The following is a 22,182-nucleotide window of genomic DNA, read 5'->3' on the forward strand; positions in this document are numbered from 1 at the left end:
TTGTGTTTAAACTTTTAGCTTTGAGTTTTATTTTAAAATATTAAGCCTGCAAAAATATGTGAATGTTTCAGAGAACTTAGAAAGCCACTGTGTTTAATTTATTATGTTTATTAGAGTTAAGCACTTGGGAGCTTAGGGTCAAGCATCTGAAGAGCTGTTTAAAAGAAAATCAAATATATTAAATGTATAAATGATGTTACATTGTTTAAAGGTATTGAAGTGTAAATGAGACTTTAAAATAAAAAATTCTAGTCTTTTCAGCTTAAATGAACTTTATCAAACATTATTTAAAGGCCCGCTTGAAAGTGATTTTTTTAAATAAATCTATTTATTTATTATGGCTGCGTCGGGTCTTCGTTGCTGCACGTGGGCTTTCTCTAGTTGTGGTGAGTGGGGGTTACTCTTCCTTGCAGTGCGTGGGCTTCTCATTGTGGTGGCTTCTCCTGTGTGGAGCACTGGCTCTAGGCGCGCAGGCTCAATAGTTGTGGCTCGCAGGCTCTAGAGCTCAGGCTCAGTAGTTGTGGCGCACGGGCTTAGTTGCTCCGCGGCATGTGGGATCTTCCTGGACCAGGGCTCAAACCCGTGTCCCCTGCCTTGGCAGGCGGATTCTTAACCACTGCACTATCAGGGAAGTCCCGAAAGTGATTATTAAATGTACTAGATTTCTAAATGGAATATTTTTAAGCTTAAGGAAAGTTAAGATTTAAATACTTAAATTTAATAATTACAGTCTTTTTCTATTAACAAACTGCCCTCAACAGACACTAAAAGTAGTCTCAATGGTAAGTAGCTAAATGCCTATTCCACTCGACATAGTTAATTGGACCAGGGATGGAATGTCTAACTCAAGCCTTCTCTGAACAGGGATTTGTAATTGGGATATATAATCACATTTCTTGATCTGGGAAAATGTGGGAAGCTAGGAATACTATGTTTGGGTCATCAACAGAGAAAGCTGGTCTACACAGAGAAAGGAGAATGGAACTCATGTCCAGAGAAAATAACAGACAAAATCATCCTGCTTCAGCAGGTCAGACTAGAAAGAAGTCGTGTCAGTAACTGATGGCTTTCTGTTTCCCTCGTATGTTCTGGCTGTATCTCTTCCTTCTAGGGGTCCATGAGGGTCTTTGGAATCCTGCTAATAAATTATTTTTGCTTAGGTGGAAAAAAAATAGATCATGTAATGTGATCATTGTTATTGTCAGTTTATTAATAAAGCATAAATACATTTCTGAAGTTCATCACATACGTTAAAATTTTAAATGTTTTACCAATATACAAATACAAACAAATAACATACCTTAGATTAACTTCTCCCCTAAAGCTCTAGTCTAACAGTCTGCTGTATATTTTCCCCTAGATGTCATACTGGCACATAAAAAACTGACCTTCATAAAACTAAAATCATGTACTTCCTTCCCAAATTAACTTATCCTGACTGGCCTTTCTTATGATGCCATTTCCTCTGAAAATAAAGCTCAACCTATAGTTATCTCTGTCTCTTCTTCCTTAAACAGTCAGTATGTCAAGCATTTTATATCAACAATTTATTAAGTACTTATTCTGTGCTAGTCAAACAATTTTAGACATACCATCTCATCTAAATCTAAACAACCCATAAAAGGTAGATGCTATAATTTATCACCTTTTTAATAGAGGATGGAGTTAGCTTAGTAATGTACCAAGGACACAGAGCTGGTAAAGGTCAAGATCAGGTTTGAAATCAAGCACTTTCATTCCAGAGCCCAGTTTCTTAAAGATGATATAATACTATCTCACCATTCTAACCCAAGTCCTTACTAGATTATTCGTAACTACCACAAAAGTCCTAATCAATAGGATTCATGCATCTATAATTCACCCTATTGTTAAAGGTGAGAAGAAATTCAACCTTCCTTCAGTTTCATTCAATTCTATATAAAACATCAAAGGTTGTCCAGTGCCCTCCAAAATAAGTCCAAACTCCTTAGCCTTATTTTCAACGCTTTTACAATCTGGCTCTAAGCTCAAAACTATTGCCCCCAATTTCAGTATTACCACTATAACTTCAATGCTCCATTCATTTACTACTACCATTCCCCCTCTGTACGCCTTCAACTTTTTCATTTCTGCACCTCTATTCATGTTATTCCAACTCAAATGCACCTGTACCTCTTCTATCAGTATAAACAATACAAATCCTTTAAAGCCAAGTAAACTAACACCTATGTAGATCATTCCAAGTAAAGTAATCTCGCTCTCCTTTGAAAAAAAACCAACCATCATTGCACTTATTAAAATCCCTCTTGCTTTATTGTGGTTATTTACATTCACCTCTTATTTCCCACCCAATAAAATGTACATTCTCTGAAGGTTGGTTCCAAGACTTCTTCATTATTACTATTATCTTTACAGGATCTGCTACATTATAGACCTAGTAGATACACAGTAAATAGCTAAAGAACAAATATTCCATTCCAATAAAAGAATAATTACAAAAATTATTGTTCTATACAATTATAAGTTTCTATGTTCCATTCACAGAAATAGGCAAATTTTCAATCTGAGACTTATTCAAGTTGAGAGAAAAACATCCCGGAGGTTTAAAATCATATGATTCATTTTAAAACCAAACACACAACTGAGCTTAACAACAGTGAGGTGAAAATCAAAAATCTCATCTTTTGAATGCAATAAAACTCTTCATTCTTATAAAAATTTTCAGTATAGGCAACCTCTAATGTAGCTTAATCTATTTCCTTGAATTCAGTAAATGTTTTAAAATTAGTACTAATATATTTTTAAAACTGAACCAAATTTTTCTCTCCCTGTGAGCTACTGGTCCAACATCATAGATGGGACCTATTGTCCACATAAGTCATTTTCAATGCATACATTAATTTATTCAACAAATATTTACTGGGTGCCTAATCACTATCAATGCCTGGCATAGACAAAAATCCAAACCACACACATTCTAGTGAGAGGACACAGAAAATAAACAAAATATACAGTGAATGAGATGATAAAAGATGATCCAGAGAAAAATGAAGCATAAAAAGGAGATAAAGAGCACTGGGGTAAAGCACAGGAGAAAGGATATAATTTTAAATCAAGTGGTCAAGGAAAGGCTCACTCATCAGAATAAAGACCCAAAGGAGATAACGGAGCTAATCATACAAAAATCTGGGAAAGAGCAAACTAGTCACAGAGAATAATAAGTACAAAGGTCCTGAGACATAATATCATCCCCTCTTCCATTTTTTCCACTAACCCAAAATATCAAAACAACTATTGGTTAACCTTATCTGTATAGATTAGCTTGGTGCAGCAAACATACTGATATTTCAGGTAGCAAAGGCGACATGAGCAAAAATAAAGAGCAGTGGGGTCTAAAGAATTCAGAAGAATATGAAAAACATGGTGCTCAGTGAATTCTGAGTTAAGTGTGTGGTAAAACCAAATTCTCAGTGTCTTCAGAAATATTCATCAACAGTTCTTTCTGCACAGTAAGCAAGTTGTACACTTCTCTTAATTTGAAAAGGAAAAAGAATTATACAGACTACATACTAATTTCAAGAATTCTAGTGGTTTAAGAAATTTACTTCAAAACTGAAAAAGCGTTAGTCACTTTACTACATATTTTAGGTATCTTTTTTTAAATCAAATATTGTTGGACAGCCCTATTTTTGTTCTCATTTTACAGTGTAAATACATGAAGATTTCATCTTGACACCATTGGTCACCCCTGAAACAAATTTAGCGAGAGAATATAGACCAATCAGGTACTTTGTAAAACACTCTGGCAGTTCCTCAAAGGCTTGACATAGGGTTACCATATAACCCAGCAATTCTAATCCTAGATATATACTAAAGAAAAATGAAAAGACATGTCCAAACAAAAATGAGTACACAAATGTTCACAACAGCAATATTCATAACAGATTCAAAGTTAAAATAACCTAAATGGATAAACCAACTATCGTATATACATACAATGGAATATTACTCAGCAATAAGAAAAAGAAGCACTGATATATGCTACAATATGGATGAATCTTGAAAACATTATGCTAAATGGAAGACACAAATCACAAAGGATCACATATTTTATCATTCCATTTACATGAAATGTTCAGAATAGGCAAATCTAAATAGACAGAAAGTAGATTAGTAGTTGCTTAGGGATGAAAGGAATTGGAAGGAAATGGAGATAACCACTAACGGGTACAGAGTGCCTTTTTAAAGTGATAAAAACGTACTAAAATTAACTGTGGTAACTGCACAATTCTGTGAATATACGAAAAACTATTAATTGTGTAATTTAAATGTGTGAATTGCATGGTATATGAACTGTATCTCAATAAAAATGTTACATACAAAAGATTTAAGTCATATAATTTTTCAATAGAAAAAAATTTAAAAGATCAACTAGTTACCTGAGATCTTCTGAATACTTCTTAAAGATACAAAACCTTTTACTTGGACGATTACTATGAAAGCTGGGAGAGACAAAACAGATTTTATTAATTTTACTATACAGTAAGTCATATTAATTTATTAGCTATATATCAAGTCTATAATTAAATCTCTAGCTTTGAATAAAATATTATGATATAAATAATAATATAATGTTCATCATCCCTGTTTCATTCAGCATTTTAGCTTACATTCTTATTTATCTATTTATTTTCTAGTGAAATGTATTTCACTAAGCATATTCTTATACAATCAGCACCTCACCCTCACATAAAAAAAGGAAATACTCAAGAGTTTAAAAAAGTAAAGCAAGTCAAATTATTTTCTTCAACTGTTAAGAGTTGAAAACAATTTAAAGGTTTTGCTAATAACATTTTTGCTATAATATGAATGGTTACCAATAAGAATCATTTTAAAAATCCTTTACTAACTTAACATGTTTGTGTTGAGGAAGGGGAGTAGATTCCAAATTATCCTGGAAGTTAACAGTAGTTGAGCTAAATGCCACTGTTGGCATTTGTAAAATCAAACATTTAGAATTCTTTGCAATTACTAGTAGAGGTTTTTTTAAAAAAAACAAATTAAAGCAGAACTCTTGAGCTAAAACAATGCTTCCCCTAAGCACAGAACAGAAAACCCCTAACCAAGCTTTGTAGCTGATGCTGATAGCTTTTACACACCCTTTTAAATCTGATAAGGAAAGCTTTCCTATACTAGAAAACCAGGATCGGCTTAGCACAGTACTACACAGATAAAAGTGGAGTCATAGACTAGTAACACGAGCATCATCTGGGAGCTTATTTAGAAATGCAAAGTCTTGTGACCCCCACCCTCCCACATAGCAACTGAATTAATCTCTGGCAGTGGGGCCCAGGAATCTGTTTTAACAAACTTTTTCAGTAATTCTTACGCAAGCTAAAGTTTGAGGAGCAGCAGCTTGCAATGATAGACCTAAAGTAGCCAACACACCAAATCAATTCTAAGTCTCAGATACAAGGCAACCATCACCAGCAAAGCATGTATGTATGGGAAAAGAAATATCTGACCAGTTATAATCCCCAGAGAACATTCTCAGAAGATTTTTAATACTGATTTCTTCAATCTGGGGATAACTACTACTAAAGAGTTTATAAATTCAGCATAACATGACCGAAATAATTGAATCGTTTTTTTAGGAAGAAACCATCAAGAGGTTGGGAACCACTGAAATAATATGCAAAAATTTGTGCACATAACTGTATTTCCTCAGAGTGTGTCCCAGATTTTATCTGATTCCCAAATAATGTGAACCAAGTAAATTATTTTTTTTAATGAGATTTAAAAGTAACTTTTAAAAGCTCTTTCTTCCTTCTCAACAGACTGTTTCGGTTTCTTTATTTGGTAAGAGGAGAGGAAAAAATTACGTTTTAGGGTCTTTTGATGGCTTCCATTTCTGTCTATAACTTGCACCTTATTAAAATGTTGGTACTTTTAAAATTTTAGTTGTCTGAATCCAGTTTTAATTTAGAGTTCCCTACCTATAAAAAAAGACTTATACTGTCATTTTATTTATATTTATTACACAAATTCCATTCTTCTAGTTTTGTGTATTATAGGAATGGAAAAGTGGATCTGTAGCTCACCAACAGAGGGAAAAAAAAACTACCTTTCTTCTTCCTAATAGACCTGTGTAAAGTTAATAACAATAGGGAAATAATCTAATAAAAGAAAAAAAAGGTTAAGATTTTTATTACGATACAGTAAAACATAACATTAAAATCTAGGTTTTGAAAATTCACCATCTACTTAGACTATATATACATAATTACCAAACTCATTAAGCTATTCTCTAAAAATAGATGAATTTTATTGTATATAAATTATACCTCAATAAGACTAGAGGCAAAAAAAACTCCCTTTGACCATCTTGCTTTGATACAAGTAAAAAGTTTACCTCTGAAAAAATACAAAAGTATGCAACAATATTGACAGTATGCCTACTATTAAGACACCAAACTGGAGGTTGATGATACAATAAAGCAGGTTGTTTGCCTTAGAGTTCATGGTCCAGGGTTTGGGGGGGGAAGGTTGTCAAAAAGCATCTGGCACAGAATAAATGCCTAATAAACATATGCTAAACAAGTGAATATATATTCATTATCACAGGATAAACATCAACAGTGACACACACACAGTTTTGTGGTTGCATGAGGGAAAGCTGCAGGTAAATGGAGAAGTCAGCACAATTAGTAGTACATTTCAGTTAGGAAGCTCCATATACTGACTTACTCCAGGCAAAGCAAAGAAAATAAGAGTTGAAGGCTCTTGGAAAAGTAGTTAGGAATTAGATATTAAAAGGTCTTACATTCTCCAGAAAATTTGAACTTCATCCTATTAATATTAGGAAGGTAAAGGATTTTAGGCCAAAAAATATCCTGACCAGATATTAGTAACAAAAGAAAGGAAGAAATGCAAAAGGGCCGAAGGGGTGGGTTGTGGACAGAAGACCATTTATGATGCCATCACAATAACCTTAACTGTTTTTCTAATGACTATTATTTAGTGCCAATAAATCTATATAAAAAATATAATGAACTAAAGCATATCCTATAAAAATTAATTCAGGAATCTGTCTTATTATTATATAGGAACAAATTGTTATACCAGCTTTCTTTTTCCTTGGAAAAATTTTAAATCATCCTTCAAAGCCTAAATGAAATGTCATTTATACAATACCTTCTCATTTCTTGTTTAAAGAATTCATCGTTACCTTCTCTGGGCTCTCACAGTCATTTGTTTATCACATTAAGCTAGGTAAATATATCTCTCCTACTAAATTGTGAAAATTAAAGGCAAGGACTTTACGATACTGAATAATGACAATTTAGAAATAATACCTAAAATTACTTGAATATCTCCTAAGTGCAAATCATTTTATTAAGCACTTTAAGTACATTTCCTCTAATAATCACAGTAACTTTCTCTTCAAGAAAAGGAAAATGGGAATCAGTTAAGTAATTTGCCCAAAGTCACACATGTAATAAATAAATGGTGAAGCTTGGTTTCAAATCCAGATTTGTCAGATTCTTCACCACCAGCTTACCACACTTCTTAGCAAACAGTAAGCTCTGCTACAAAAAGAGATATTAGGTACTTATGGCTGTTACCTTAATTCTATTACATGTAGAGAAAAAAGCCTTCTTTCTTATACATAATGTTGAAGAATAATAGCAATATTACACAGTAATGCATTTTCATTTTTTCAGGTGACTTCTACTGCTACCTAAAGGCTATAAGCAAACAGGGTGCAATAATTTAAACAACCAAACCCAAATAATGCTACTTCTTTAAAAAATCACTTAAAAATTATATGTTTAATGATGCTCTTCTTTGTAAGAGTCTTATTCCAAAAATGCTCCAACTGCATAAGATTTTTTAATATCCTCTTTTGAGATTTTATTTAGAGGCTTTCTTTTATAATTACAATAATGACTCTCACTTGCTGTTTGTAATGTGCTAGGTGACATGGTAAATACAAAGAGCCCCTTCTTCTCGAGGAGATAATACACATACAAACAAACATAACAAAAGGCAGAACAGATGAATGGCACACAACTCAAAGCAAGGAATGATCCCTGTGAGTGGTTGTGGTGATCAGACACTTCAAAGAAGGTAAAGTGAAAGGAAGGACAGAGGTATTCCAGGGACTAACAAAGAATAAGGAAAAGCCACTTGTCAAAAATGAGTATGGGAGAAAGTTTATTCTGGAGAAGAGCAGTCTGAGACTGGAGGGGAAAAGACCAATTGAGAGTACAGAGGTAGTATGGGATAGGGATTTAAGGGACTCATCCTCTGGAGAAAATGAAGTTTCTGTACATATAAAACTCAAGCCTGTAACAAGAATTCACACTGGGAAGAAGTAGTGGTTGGGCCATTCAATGGGAGATACCTAAGGCAGTGAGTGAGGCAAGGGTACATATGAAGTAGAGAAAAAGGAAAAGTGATTTACCAAACCCTAAGAGTGGCAGTGGAAGCTTTCAGTTCCACATGAGGCTAACCATGAGTAAGATTGTGTGTCCTGACAATGAAGTGCAGGGTTGGGGCTCACTGGGAATTGGGATAAGGGTAGAAGGGAGTTGGGCTAACTGGGAATGTTTTAGAATAGAATGGATGTGGAGGTTTTATAGGACAAATGAGAAGCCTATGATAATGGGAAAGGGAAGAGTAGAATGACCCTTGGCTTAGGAAAACACAAAATATTTTCCGATTTGCTCCCCTATAAACTAAGGGCAGAATTAAGGCCGTATTTGGGGAGCCATACATTTGTCAAAGAACAAGAGACATTCCACAAAGAAGTACACTTGGGAAAGGATGGCCGGGGCCTGGTTTAGAGGAAATGGATTATGGGTGTAGTCCACTGTAGTAGGTGGGAGGCAGAGAGGCAGAATGCAGAAGGTGCTGTCTCAGGAAGCCATGATGCACAGTGGCAGATCAAGGGAACTTCACAAGCTTAAGATACTTGCAACAGTGAATTTTTTCCAGCTGGTATTCCACATTCACACAAATGATGCCCTGAAAGAGTATTGGATGGTAGTAAAGTGAATTCTGGAAAGATGATAATGTTTGGTTTATTTAGGTTCTTTTTAGATGCCAATGAGTCAAAGGTAAAAACAAAACAAAACACGAAATAATTAGAAATACAGAGTTAGATCTCAGGAAAACTAAGGAATGAAACTGGAAGATTCAAAGTTGAAAGGTAAAAGTGACAGTGGTTACATTACGAAGAAAGGAAATGTAAGGAGGCGAGAAGAGCTGAAGGAAGGCAATGAATAGGAGTAGGCAAAAAGGAAGAAGAAAAATAGTGGTAACGGTTAAACACAAGCTGAGGAGAACAGTTTCAAAAGTGAGTGACAACAATGACTCTAAAGAAGTCATAGAGTAGTAAGAGTGAAAAAAAGTGAATAAATACGGGGATCAGTACTTGATAATCTTTAAAGGGGCAGTGTTAGTTGGTAGGTGAGGATGATACTCAAATTAAAAGGTAAAGAAATGAATCACGAATATGCTAGTAACAAATACTTTTTACAAATGTTCATGGTAATAAGAAGACAAGAGATAAGGAAAGTAGGGAGTAAGGACAAGTCTCCCTCATCTTAAAAAAAATACCTGAAATCATCTGTAAGCAGAAGAAACCTGGTAGATAGAAGATGAAGTTGCAAATTAACTGAATGAAGTTGTGGAAGAACTAGAGGAGATAAGGGGTAGGGTTAACTTTGGAGAAGTAGAACATGTTTGATTTCTGAGATTAATGCCTGGATAAATGTAACAGGAAAAAAATTTGAGGCTGAAAAGATTAATTAAAAGGATGACCTTGAACTGTGTATTTGTAGGCCATGTTAATAACTAAGAGAATCCAAAATAAAATCTTTAGAGTACCAAAAAAATGTTTAATCAGATACTGTAGGTAAGAATAAAGAAGTATTTAAAAATAAAAAGATAGGACCCAATTCAAGTTAAAGATCATGAGTCAGAGTTGATTGAATCAAGCACTATTTGGGGGTCTAGAATTGAGCATAAAGTTCAGAAGAAGATGGTCAAGTCTTTGGCCTTTATGCCAGGTAAGCATGACTAAATGTGTAAAGGATTCTAGAACAAAAACAAAGCAGCAATCAAAACAGATGACCCTGAGGGTGAGGATGACTATAGTTAGATAGGTGCTGCTGGACTGGAAAAAGAACTCAAAGCCCAGAAAGTCATTGGGAAATGGGAATTCAAAAGAAATGAACAGTATATATGACAAGATTAAAATAGTACTGTGGTAAGAAAGGGGGTACAAGTCTAAAGGTGATGTAAAGCACTGGCACTAAAGAAGTCAAGTTACCATAATGTCACGCTAGTCATCAAGGGGGTTAAAAAACTGTGAGAGAGGTGCCGGAGCCATCAAGAAACGTGGGAGAGTCCTTGAAAGGAGTACCTGATAATGACCAGAAAGTAACACAGAGGTCATGTTTTGATCTATAAGAAAATCACTTTTATTAATCATATTCTAACTTTTGAAAAAACGGAACCTCACTTTGAATAATCAACCTAACTGGCTTATATCTGAACAACTTTTGACTATTTTTTTAAATTTTATTTATTTATTTTTTAAATGTTTTATCCTCATAATCTGTCACTATTTTTTTCTTTCTTTTTTTTTTTTTTTGCCACGCCACGTGGCATGTGGGATCTTAGTTCCCTGACCAGGGATGGAACCCACACTCCTTGCACTGGAAGCGCAGAGTCTTAACCACTGGACTGCCAGGGAAGTCCCAATTTTTGACTATTTTTTAAAAAATAAAAATCCATCCTGAAGGATGCCCCAACTAATGAGATACAAATGAAGATAACATAGGCTATGAAGGCTCTCTCTGCATAGAATACTCTAATTATCTAAGTTGAATGAATTAAAGAAAAATAATTCCAACAATGGCATCATGACTGAAATAGTCTCTCATTTCACTGAATGAATGCAAGGAGACATGGCTTGATGGATGGATGGACAGACAGATGCATTACAGAGAAAAAGAGAGAGAGAAACAGACTCAATGAAGTTTCTAACATCACTGAAAACCCTGGAATCTCTCAAAGTGACTGCTTTGAAGAGAATAACACTCATGAGATTACATGTATTTGTTTCATAAATATACTTAAAACATTTACTTTTCTGTCTTTGGAAGTAACCATGTTTGAAAGTTCTATAGGAAAAAAAATTCCCATAGAAAAACTATTTTCCCTAACAAACCTATCCTAATTTCATTAGTCTAACTGTTCTTAAAATTCGAGTTTCCAGGAACTTCATGAATTACTATGCCGAAAAATAGTGCCATGAATCATCTTAGAAGTTTTCTTAGACGAGAAAAACTGACTTCTAATAGGATAACTGTTTTCAAAAACAAACTTGCTGAACTGTAATTTTAATTGGTAATTATAGATGTTTAACTCATCTTACCTCATCATATGATTCACATAGGCTTTGCTACAGCTAGTGTTGTATCTGCAAAAACTACAGTGGACATATGTAGGAAAATGGTTTGCAAAATCTTTTATTTCAGAACAACACTCAATGCACTTGTGAACTCCCCGACGACACCTTATAGAGATATAAAGAAAATGATAAAAATATATTTTAAAACAAAAATAATAAGGGACCACCTTATTAATTTTCTGTTAATTAAAGCTAAGATGTTTAAATTAACATCTTCAAACAGAGACTTATTATTTGAAAAATCTGCTATGGAACAGCAGCTAGAATAAGTATAAAAAATCTAATATCAGCTAATGTTTCTTACTGGAAAAAAGGGATTAATCAATTGGTTAAATTAACCAATTCAAACATCACAAGATATAAGCACAACATAAAACACCAGTGTAATAAATGAATATTATAGAAAAACAGTAATTCAAGTACTGTTCAACTGTTGTAAAAAATATTTTTTATTATTTGCTTGGCCTTAAGTGACAGCGTATAAATGTACAAGAGAGTTGTTTAATAGGGTAAATTTATATTAAATAAAGTTTTTATACTTAAGATTAAATTAGTATTGTGTATCAAGAATAAAAGATTACCTTAAATTCCTCAATGCTGTATTGACTTTACTTTTTTTATTGCTACTAGCCAATGTGCTTTGTTTCTTTTGCATATTAGGTATTTTTGATTTGTATTTAGATTTACTTCCATTAGGCTTACTTGCATTAGGTTTACTTGCAATGGATTTAGTTATATTAGGTTTACTTGTGTTAGATTTTGTGGGATTTTTAGCAGTTATATTTTTAGTCCTTGGAGGTGAGAGCTGAAGGGTAGAAGTGCTTGCACTAATGGTAGGTGTAGTTGAAGATCCTGATTGAAGAGGGCCAACTGAAGCTCGAATAGTAACCTACAAAAATGAAGATAATATTTGCTTTAGAAAATTAATCACTGCATTACTGTTAAAATATCACTGCATAACGAAAAGTTAAACATCAAGTTTTTGGAAAGGGCAAGTATAAACTGTAACTGGTAAGTCTTCCATTTATTCTAAATGTTCATATCAATTAAATGAAATTAAACTTGATATTTACTCACTTGTAATCTTACATTTTTGTACTGATATCAGTTATATGTTAAGAGTTATTAATGGATAATTAGGAGTTAAAGCAAATTATATGAATATTAAAATAGCACATTCCATAGCTATTTCTATGCTCTGATATAACTAAAAATTCACAAACACAGAGGTCAAAATTTAAATCTCAAAGCCTAGAAAGGACTGTGTTACCCTTCGACAACTATAAAACAAAGAGATCTACAGTAAATGTGACTTCTTTCCAGGGGCTCATTGGGCAGGATTTATGTTTACAAAGGTTATGTGAGGGGTTATATCAATTCACTATACTGCAGGGCGAGTTTAATAATACTCAGAATTTCCTTAAAGGAAGCTAATACAAGACTTAACATTTGGTATTAAGAAATTATATTTGCTGGTTGACAATGAAAAACACAACTGCTCCAACTTTCTCATTAATCATTTGATTATACACCCCCACACAGCCTATGAGGAAGTACCATGAAAAACATGTGCTTTAGTATCATACAAAGGCATTGGACTAGGAATCAAAAGACCTGAGGTTAAAGCTAATACCACTCCTTTCTAGCCATGTGACCCTGAATCAGTAACATCCTCTCTAAGCTTCTTTATCTATGATAAGGGACAATACTTCCCTCGTCTACCTCACTGGCTTACTATATGGATTAAATAATAGAATATATGAATAAACATAACAAAAGCCTAATTCTAAGGTGCTATAAAAACATTTAGTATCATTATTATTATTATTATTAAGGGAAAATATGAGAGAGGACTGCACTGCTTACATTAGTGTTCTGCATGTCTAGTCCCAGCATGGAATGAATGGATTGCAGGGAAGGATGCTGGATAGCTTCTCTTGCTCTAGGTCTTCAGAGCATGGCTTTATATTGTTTTAGTTAATTCAAATAACAGACATACCCACATTCAAAGGTAAGAACCCAAAGCCAAATATAAATGTTTTGGGGATTATTTCACTTTGGATTATCCATGCCTCTGTTTCCCTCCACTGGAGCAAATATTCAAGAGCTGACTGTGTATAAAGAAGTCAGAAAAAACAGAGGTATATAAGGCAAAAAGGGAAAAGTAAATTACAATCATCAGTATGCAGTCAGACATGTGTTTGCTCACTTAAAACATAATGCTATCCAGCAGCAGAACTTGCTTCTCTGAGAGTAGACTCAGTAATAACAATTTCAATAAACATCTGAGAACCTACAGCATTCAAGGCACTATACCAGATGCTGAGGACACAAAGATAAATAAAACATGATTCCTGATCTCAAGCATCTTACAGTTTAACAGATAAAAATGACATATACACTGCCAACTGGAATAGCTCCAAAATAGCCTATGTAACATTGACATAACCCATTAACCCTGGAACAGTTAATCTAGCTATACTTTTTACAAAGGAATACCACTCTAGAGTTGCACACACTACTGACCAAAAAGCAATGGTTAGAAGTTTTATTCCTAAACATAGGAATGGTAAAACCTAAAATTAAAGTCTTAATTAAATCAGAAATCATTTTTAAAGTATTCTATTCAATAAATAAAACCAGGCAGGAGTGTCTATTATCATACAAAATGTTAAAATACAGCATATTTGAACTCACTTTTGTTCCTGGAGGCAATCCTTCTAGTTGTTTAGGTTTTATAAATGTCCGATGATGCTGAGTCTTGTGATCCATTTTCTCTTTGCATGTTAAAAACTGTAGTCTGCATTTTGTACAACGATGTATTCCTTTTTTCTGTTTAGAAAACAGAAAAAGTGAAGAAAAATAATTTCTACAACCACAAATATTGTGTCCTGAAACTGCTCTGATTTAATTTTAATGATACTAATTTTAAAACTAGTATTTTACATCTCTTAACATATATAATAGCAAAATATTGTTTTATTTTTTAAAACATTCTTTGCATTAGTATTTAGGTTTCAAAAATGTCTGTTACTATCCAGAAATTGAACATGAAAGTTGCATCAATAGATTCTAATTAAAGTTCTCTCAATAGTGCTATGAAAGCTCTTTTTTTTTTTTTTTGCGGTACGCGGGCCTCTCACTGCCGTGGCCTCTCCCGCCGCGGAGCACAGGCTCCGGACGCGCAGGCTCAGCGGCCATGGCTCACGGGCCCAGCCGCTCCACGGCACATGGGATCCTCCAGGACCAGGGCACAAACCTGCATCCCCCGTATCCGCAGGCGGACTCTCAACCACTGTGCCACCAGGGATGAAAGCTCTTTTAATTATAATTTTAAAGTACTTAGACACATGATACTGTGAAAATGAACTATACTACATTTTTATCCTATAAAAGAGTAAATTCTTTTTAATTTTTGCTATTTCTAGTTGGTTGACAAGTTGGAAAAATAAATTCAAATAGCCAACCACAGATTTCAGAGAAAGTTGTTATAGCAATGGTTGTATAAAGCAGTGTTGTCTAATAAAACTTTCTTCAATGATGAAAACGTTCTAGAGCTGCACTACCCAATACAGTATCAACTAGACATATGTGGTTAATGAGCACCTGAAATGTGCCAAGTGCAACTGAGCAAACAAATTTTAAATTTTAATTAATTTAAGGTTAAATAGCCACATACAGCTAGTGGCTACAACATTGCACAGTGTGGATATGGAAGCATAAATAAAAACAACTATTCCCAATCCACTTACTGGCTGAGACCCCTTGACTAAGTCCCTCCTCAAACTTAATCCTGTTATTATTCCACAGATGGGAAACAGGACCCAAGAAAAATCCAAATCACTTTCCCATAGCTATTCAGTGACAACTGCCAGACACCTAATCCAGTGTTCTTTCTACTACACAATATCAACTACAATATTGATATTTATGCTCTCATTAATTTAAAAATTATATATGTATATGCAAACATATATATAAACTGAAACAACATATAAATACAAAAGAATGTTTTCTCTAAAGCTACGATCTGCCAGATACATCACTATTTCCATTTAAATACAATCAATCATTTATAAAATTCGAACAGATAATACACTGGGAAGTACCTAGCACAGTACTGGCACACAGCAAGCGTTTCATAAATAAAAGTTCTTTTCAAAGTTCAAAGCAATATATAAATATAATATGTTTGTATTGTATTTTAGGTGCATCTTAAGACTATTTTAGAAGTGTGATGCATTCTTGGAGGTACAGGCAACTTAAATTCACTCATATTTGCTCAAAGAAGAGGAAGAAAAAGAGAAAACGTGGGCAAGAAAGAGATACCAAGTCAAGAGGACAGAAAAAAAGTTCTCCAGAATCCAGTACCCAGAAATCTTTTCTCTATCTATAATCCCTCCCGAGGTTACCTTTTCATTTCACCGCTTTAAGTATCATCTATCCAACTACCTACTTGATATCACTACTTGATGTCTAATATGCATCTCAAACCAACATGGACAAAACTGAATTCTGGATTTCTTCCCTACCTCCCTGCCCCCCAAAATATGTTCTTTCCTCAGTCTTCACCATATGACAATATATGAAAATTCCACTCTTGCAGCTGCTTAGGACAAAAAACTTGGTCACTCTCTCTCACATCCTATATCCAACCCATTAATAAAAGGTGTCAGCTCTACCTTCAAAAACTGTCAAAATATTTCCACTTATTACCTACAACCACTGCTACAATACTTGTCCAAGACACTCAACTTGACTAATAATAACCTCCTATGTTCTCCCTTTCATGTTCTTTCTTCCCTATGATCTATTCTTTTCACAGCTGCCAATGATCTTAAAACATGGCAGATCTTTCACATGCCTAAAATGCTGATGGTTTTCCAAAGTCCTGATTCCGGTTTACAAAGTCCTGATTCTGGCTCTATATGAATTGGCCTGCATTCTATTGCTACAACCTTATTTCCTACTACTTTTCCTCTTATTACTTTACTCTGCTCCAGCCACAACTGGCCTCTGTGATGTTCTTTGAGTGCTCCAGGTACACACTCACTTCACTCCCGATATAATGTTACTTCTCCCAGATTTCCTCACAGCTTACTCCTTTATTTCCTTCAGAGAGGCCCGTTTTTGGCCACTATATATACAAGACAAGGCCACTATATATACATGACATTGCTCTAATAATGTCATCTCAAATACAAGTTTTTGCTCAGCTATAATTTTCCACTCTTTTGTAAATAATCATACAAATTGTATATTTCTTGAAGGATGCATGATGATCCTTCTTATTGACAGATTTTCCCCTCTTAACTGCTGGCTGTCTACCTCCTAGGTGCTCCAAATACACACACAAAAAAACTGGACATGCATGTCAAGTGAAGACATGAAACTCAGGGTATAAAAACTGATTAAAAATCACACAGCCAGGGAGGAGCTTCAAGATGGCGGACGAGTAAGACGTGGAGATCACCTTCCTCCACACAAATACATCAGAAATACATCTACATGTGGAACACCTCCTACAGAACACCTACTGAATGCTGGCAGAAGACCTCAGACCTCCCCAAAGGCAAGACACTCCCCACGTACCTGGGTAGGGCAAAAGAAAAAAGAAAGAACACAGACAAAAGAATAGGGACGGGACCTGCACCAGTGGGAGGGAGCTGTGAAGGAGGAAACGTTTCCACACACTAGGAAGCCCCTTTGCGGGTGGAGACTGCGGGTGGAGGAGCGGGGGTAAGCTTCGGAGCCACGGAGGAAAGTGCAGTAACGGGGGTGCGGAGGGCAAAGTGGAAAGATTCCCCCACAGAGGATCCGTGCCAACCAGCACGCACCAGCCCGAGAGGCTTGTCTGCTCACCCGCCGGGACGGGCGAGGGCTGGGAGCTGAGGCTCCAGCTTCGGTTGGATCCCAGGGAGAGGACAGGGGTTGGCTGCGTGAACACAGCCTGAAGGGGCTAGTGCGTCACAGCCAGCCGGGAGGGAGTTTGGGAAAAAGTCGGGACCTGCCTAAGAGGCAAGAGACTTTTTCTTGCCTCTTTGTTTCCTGGTGCACCAGGAGAGGGGATTAAGAGTGCCGCTTAAAGGAGCTCCAGAGATGGGCGCAAGCGGCGGCTATCAGCGCGGACCCCAGAGACGGGCATGAGACGCTAAGGCTGCTGCTGCCGCCACCAAGAAGCCTGTGTGCGAGCACAGGTCACTATCCATACCCCCTCTTCCGGGGAGCCTGTACAGCCCGCCACTGCCAGGGTCCTGTGATCCAGGGACAACTTCTCCGGCGCACGACACGCCTCAGGCTGGTGCAACGTCACACTGGCCTCTACCGCCATAGGCCCGCCCCGAACTCCGTAACCCTCCCTCGCCCCGGCCTGAGTGAGGCAGAGCCCCCGAATCAGCTGCTCCTTTAACCCTGTCCTGTCTGAGCAAAGAACACACGCCCACAGGCGACCTACACGCAGAGGCGCAGCCAAATCCAAAGCTGAAGCCCAGCAGCTGTGCAAACAAAGAAGAGAAAGGGAAATCTCACCCAGCAGCCTCAGGAGCAGCAGATTAAAATGCCACCATCAACTTGATGTACCCTGCATATGTGGAACACCTGAATAGACAAGGAATCATCCCAAATTGAGGAGGTGGACTTTGGGAGCGACGATATATTTTTTTTCCCTTTTTCTCTTTTTGTGAGTCTGTATGTATATGCTTCTGTGTGTGATTTTGTCTATATAGCTTTGCTTTAACCATCTGTCCTAGGGTTCTGTCTGTACGTTTTTTGTTTTTGTTTTTGTTTTTTAGTATAATTTTCAGTGCTTGTTATCGGTGGATTTGTTTTTTGGTTTGGTTGTTCTCTTCTTTCTTCCTTTTTTTAATTACTTTCAAAAAATTTTTTAATAATTACTTTTTGCTTTTATTTTAATAACTTTTTAATTTTATTTTATCTTTTTCTCTCTTTCTTTCCTTTTTTCTCCCTTTTATTCTGAGCCATGTGGATGACACACTCTTGGTACTCCAGCCAGGTGTCAGGGCTGTGCCTCTGAGGGGGGGAGAGCCAAGGTCCAACAGAGACCTCCCAGCTGCACATAATATCAAAAGGCGAGTATCTGCCAGAGATCTCCAACTCAACGCCAAGACCCAGCTCCACTCAACGACCAGCAACCTACAGTGCTGGACACCATATGCCAAACAACTAGCAAGTCAGGAACACAACCCCACCCATTAGCAGAGAGGCTGCCTAAAATCATAATAAGGTCAAAGACACCCCAAAACACACCACCAGACGTGGACCTGCCCACCAGAAAGACAAGATCTAGCCTCATCCACCAGAACACAGGCACTAGTCCCCTTCACCAGGAAGCCTACACAACCCACTGAACCAACCTTGGCCACTGGGGGCAGACAACAAAAACAACAGGAACTATGAACCTGCAGCCTGTGAAAAGGAGACCCAAAACACAGTAAGTTAAGCAAAATGAGAAGACAAAGAAACACACAGCACATGAAAGAGCAAGGTAAAAATCCACCAGACCTAACAAATGAAGAGGAAATAGGCAGTCTACCTGAAAAAGAATTCAGAATAATGATAGTAAAGATGATCCAAAATCTTGGAAATAGAATGCAGAAAATACAAAAAACGTTTAACATGGACCTAGAAGAACTAAAGAGCAAACAAACAACCATGAACACCACAATAAATGAAATTAAAAATTCTCTAGAATGGATCAATAGCAGAATAACTGAGGCACAAGAAAGGATAAATGACCTGGAATATAAAATAGTGGAAATAACTACTGCAGAGCAGAATGAAGAAAAAAGAATGAAAAGAACTGAGGACAGTCTCAGAGACCTCTGGGACAACAATAAACGCACCAACATTCGAATTATAGGGGTCCCAGTAGAAGAAGAGAAAAAGAAAGGGACTGAGAAAATACTTGAAGAGATTATAGTTGAAAACTTCCTTAATATGGGTAAGGAAATAGTTAATCAAGTCCAGGAAGCATAGAGAGTCCCATACAGGGTAAATCCAAGGAGAAACATGCCAAAACACATATTAATCAAACTGACAAAAATTAAACACACAAAAAAATATTAAAAGCAGCAAAGGAAAAACAACAAATAACATAAAAGGGAATCCCAATAAGGTTAACAGCTGATCTTTCAGCAGAAATTCTGCAAGCCAGAAGGGAGTGTCAGGACATATTTAAACTGATGAAAGGGAAAAACCTACAACCAAGATTACTCTGTCCAGCAAGGATCTCATTCAGATTTGACAGAGAAACTGAAACCTTTACAGACAAGTAAAAGCTAAGAGAATTCAGAACTGAACCAGCTTTACAACAAATGCTAAAGGAACTTCTCTAGGGAGTAAACACAAGAGAAGGAAAAGACCTACAATAACAAACCAAAAACAATTAAGAAAATGGTAATAGGAACATACATATCAATAATTACCTTAAATGTAAATGGACAAAATGCTCCCACCAAAAGACACAGATTGGCTGAATGGATACAAAAACAAGACCCATACATATGCTGTCTACAAGAGACCCACCTGAGACCTCGGGACACATAGAGACTGAAAGTGAGAGGATGGAAAAAGATATTCCATGCAAATGGAAATCAGAAGAAAGCTGAAGTAGCAATTCTCATATCAGACGAAATAGACTTTAAAACAAGGATTATTACAAGAGACAAAGAAGGACACTACATAATGATCAAGGGATCAATCCAAGAAGAAGATATAACAATTGTAAATATTTATGCACCCAACATAGAAGCACCTCAATACATAAGACAAATGCTAACAGCCATAAGAGGGGAAATCGACAGTAACACAATCATAGTAGGGGACTTTAACACCCCACTTTCACCAATGGACAGATCATCCAAAATGAAAATAAATAAGGAAACACAGCTTTAAATGATACATTAAACAAGATGGACTTCACTGATATTTATAGGACATTCCATCCAAAAACAAGAGAATACACTTTCTTCTCAAGCGCTCATGGAACATTCTCCAGGATGGATCATATCTTGGGTCACAAGTCAAGCCTTGGTAAATTTAAGAAAATTGAAATTGTGTCAAGCATCTTATCTGACCACAACGCTATGAGACTAGGTATCAATTACAGAAAAAATCTGTAAAAAATACAAACACATGGATGCTAAACAATACACTACTTAATAACCAAGAAGTCACTGAAGAAACCAAAGAGGAAATCAAACAATACATAGAAACAAATGACAAAGAAAACACAATGACCCAAAATCTATAGGATGCAGCAAAAGCAGTTCTAAGAGGGAAGTTGATAGCAGTACAATCTTACCTTAAGAAACAAGAAACTCTCAAATAAACAACCCAACCTTACACCTAAAGCAATTAGAGAAAGAAGGACCAAAAAAACCCCAAAGTTACCAAAAGGAAAGAAATCATAAAGATCAGATCAGAAATAAATGAAAAAGAAATGAAGGAAACGATAGCAAAGATCAATAAAAGTAAAAGCTGGTTCTTTGAGAAGATAAACAAAATTGATAAACCATTAGCCAGACTCATCAAGAAAAAAAGGGAGAAGACTCAAATCAACAGAACTAAAAATGAAAGAGAGGAAGTAACAACTGACACTGCAAATACAAAGGATCATGAGAGATTACTACAAGCAACTCTTTGACAATAAAATGGACAACCTGGAAAAAATGGACAAATTCTTAGAAATGCACGACCTTCTGAGATTGAACCAGGAAGGAATAGAAAATATGAATAGACCAATCACAAGCACTGAAATTGAAACTGTGATCAAAAATCTTCCAACAAACAAAAGCCCAGGACCAGATGGTTTCACAGGCGAATTCTATCAAACATTTAGAGAAGAGCTAACACCTATCCTTCCCAAACTCTTCCAAAATACAGCAGAGGGAGGAACTCTCCCAAACTCATTCTACGAGGCCACCATCACCCTGATACCAAAACCAGACAAAGATGTCACAAAAAAAGAAAACTACAGACCAATATCACTGATGGACATACATGCAAAAATCCTCAACAGAATACTAGCAAACAGAATCCAACAGCACATTAAAAGGATCATACACCATGATCAAGTGGGGTTTATTCCAGGAATGCAAGGATTCTTCAATATACGCAAATCAATCAATGTGATATACCATATTAACAAATTAAAGGAGGAAAACCATATGATCATCTCAATAGATGCGGAGAAAGCTTTTGACAAAATTCAACACCAATTTATGATAAAAACCCTGCAGAAAGAAGGCATAGAGGGAACTTTCCTCAACATAATAAAGGCCATATATGACAAACCCACAGCCAACCTCGTGCTCAATGGTGAAAAACTGAAACCATTTCTACGAAGATCAGGAACAAGACAAGGTTGCCCACTCTCACCACTATTATTCAACATAGTTTTGGAAGTCTTAGCCACAGCAATCAGAGAAGAAAAGGAAATAAAAGGAATCCAAATCGGAAAAGAAGTAGTAAAGCTGTCACTCTTTGCAGATGACATGATACTATACATAGAGAATCCTAAACATGCCACCAGAAAACTACAGAGCTAATCAATGAATTTGGTAAAGTAACAGGATACAAAATTAATGCACAGAAATCCCTTGCATTCTTACACACTAATGATGAAAAATCTGAAAATGAAATTAAGAAAACACTCCCATTTACCACTGCAACAAGAAGAATAAAATACCTAGCAATAA

General features: G+C 35.9%; 1 protein-coding gene across 15 annotated transcripts in view; it reads right to left on the reverse strand.

Annotated features, from left to right (window-relative positions):
• Positions 1-22,182, reverse strand: part of ZNF280D (zinc finger protein 280D) — a 288,761-nt gene that overhangs the window by 41,420 nt on the left and 225,159 nt on the right. For 14 of the 15 annotated variants that reach the window (XR_003436343.1, XR_003436342.1, XM_027123109.1 and 11 more), the window contains 4 exons: positions 14,162-14,296; positions 12,046-12,353; positions 11,429-11,569; positions 4,419-4,481 (listed from right to left, as the gene is read on the reverse strand). Coding sequence is in view for 13 of the 15 variants with exons in the window: in XM_027123109.1 (XP_026978910.1) it covers positions 4,419-4,481; positions 11,429-11,569; positions 12,046-12,353; positions 14,162-14,296 (647 nt within the window). In the remaining 2 variants the exon portion in view is untranslated. The remainder of the gene's footprint in view (positions 1-4,418; positions 4,482-11,428; positions 11,570-12,045; positions 12,354-14,161; positions 14,297-22,182) is intronic. The other variant, XM_027123112.1, reaches the window with a different exon arrangement.

Source organism: Aethalodelphis obliquidens, unplaced genomic scaffold, assembly GCF_003676395.1.
Source record: "Aethalodelphis obliquidens isolate GAN/ISIS:26980383/991018 unplaced genomic scaffold, ASM367639v1 scaffold26, whole genome shotgun sequence".
Lineage (NCBI taxonomy): Eukaryota > Metazoa > Chordata > Mammalia > Artiodactyla > Delphinidae > Aethalodelphis > Aethalodelphis obliquidens.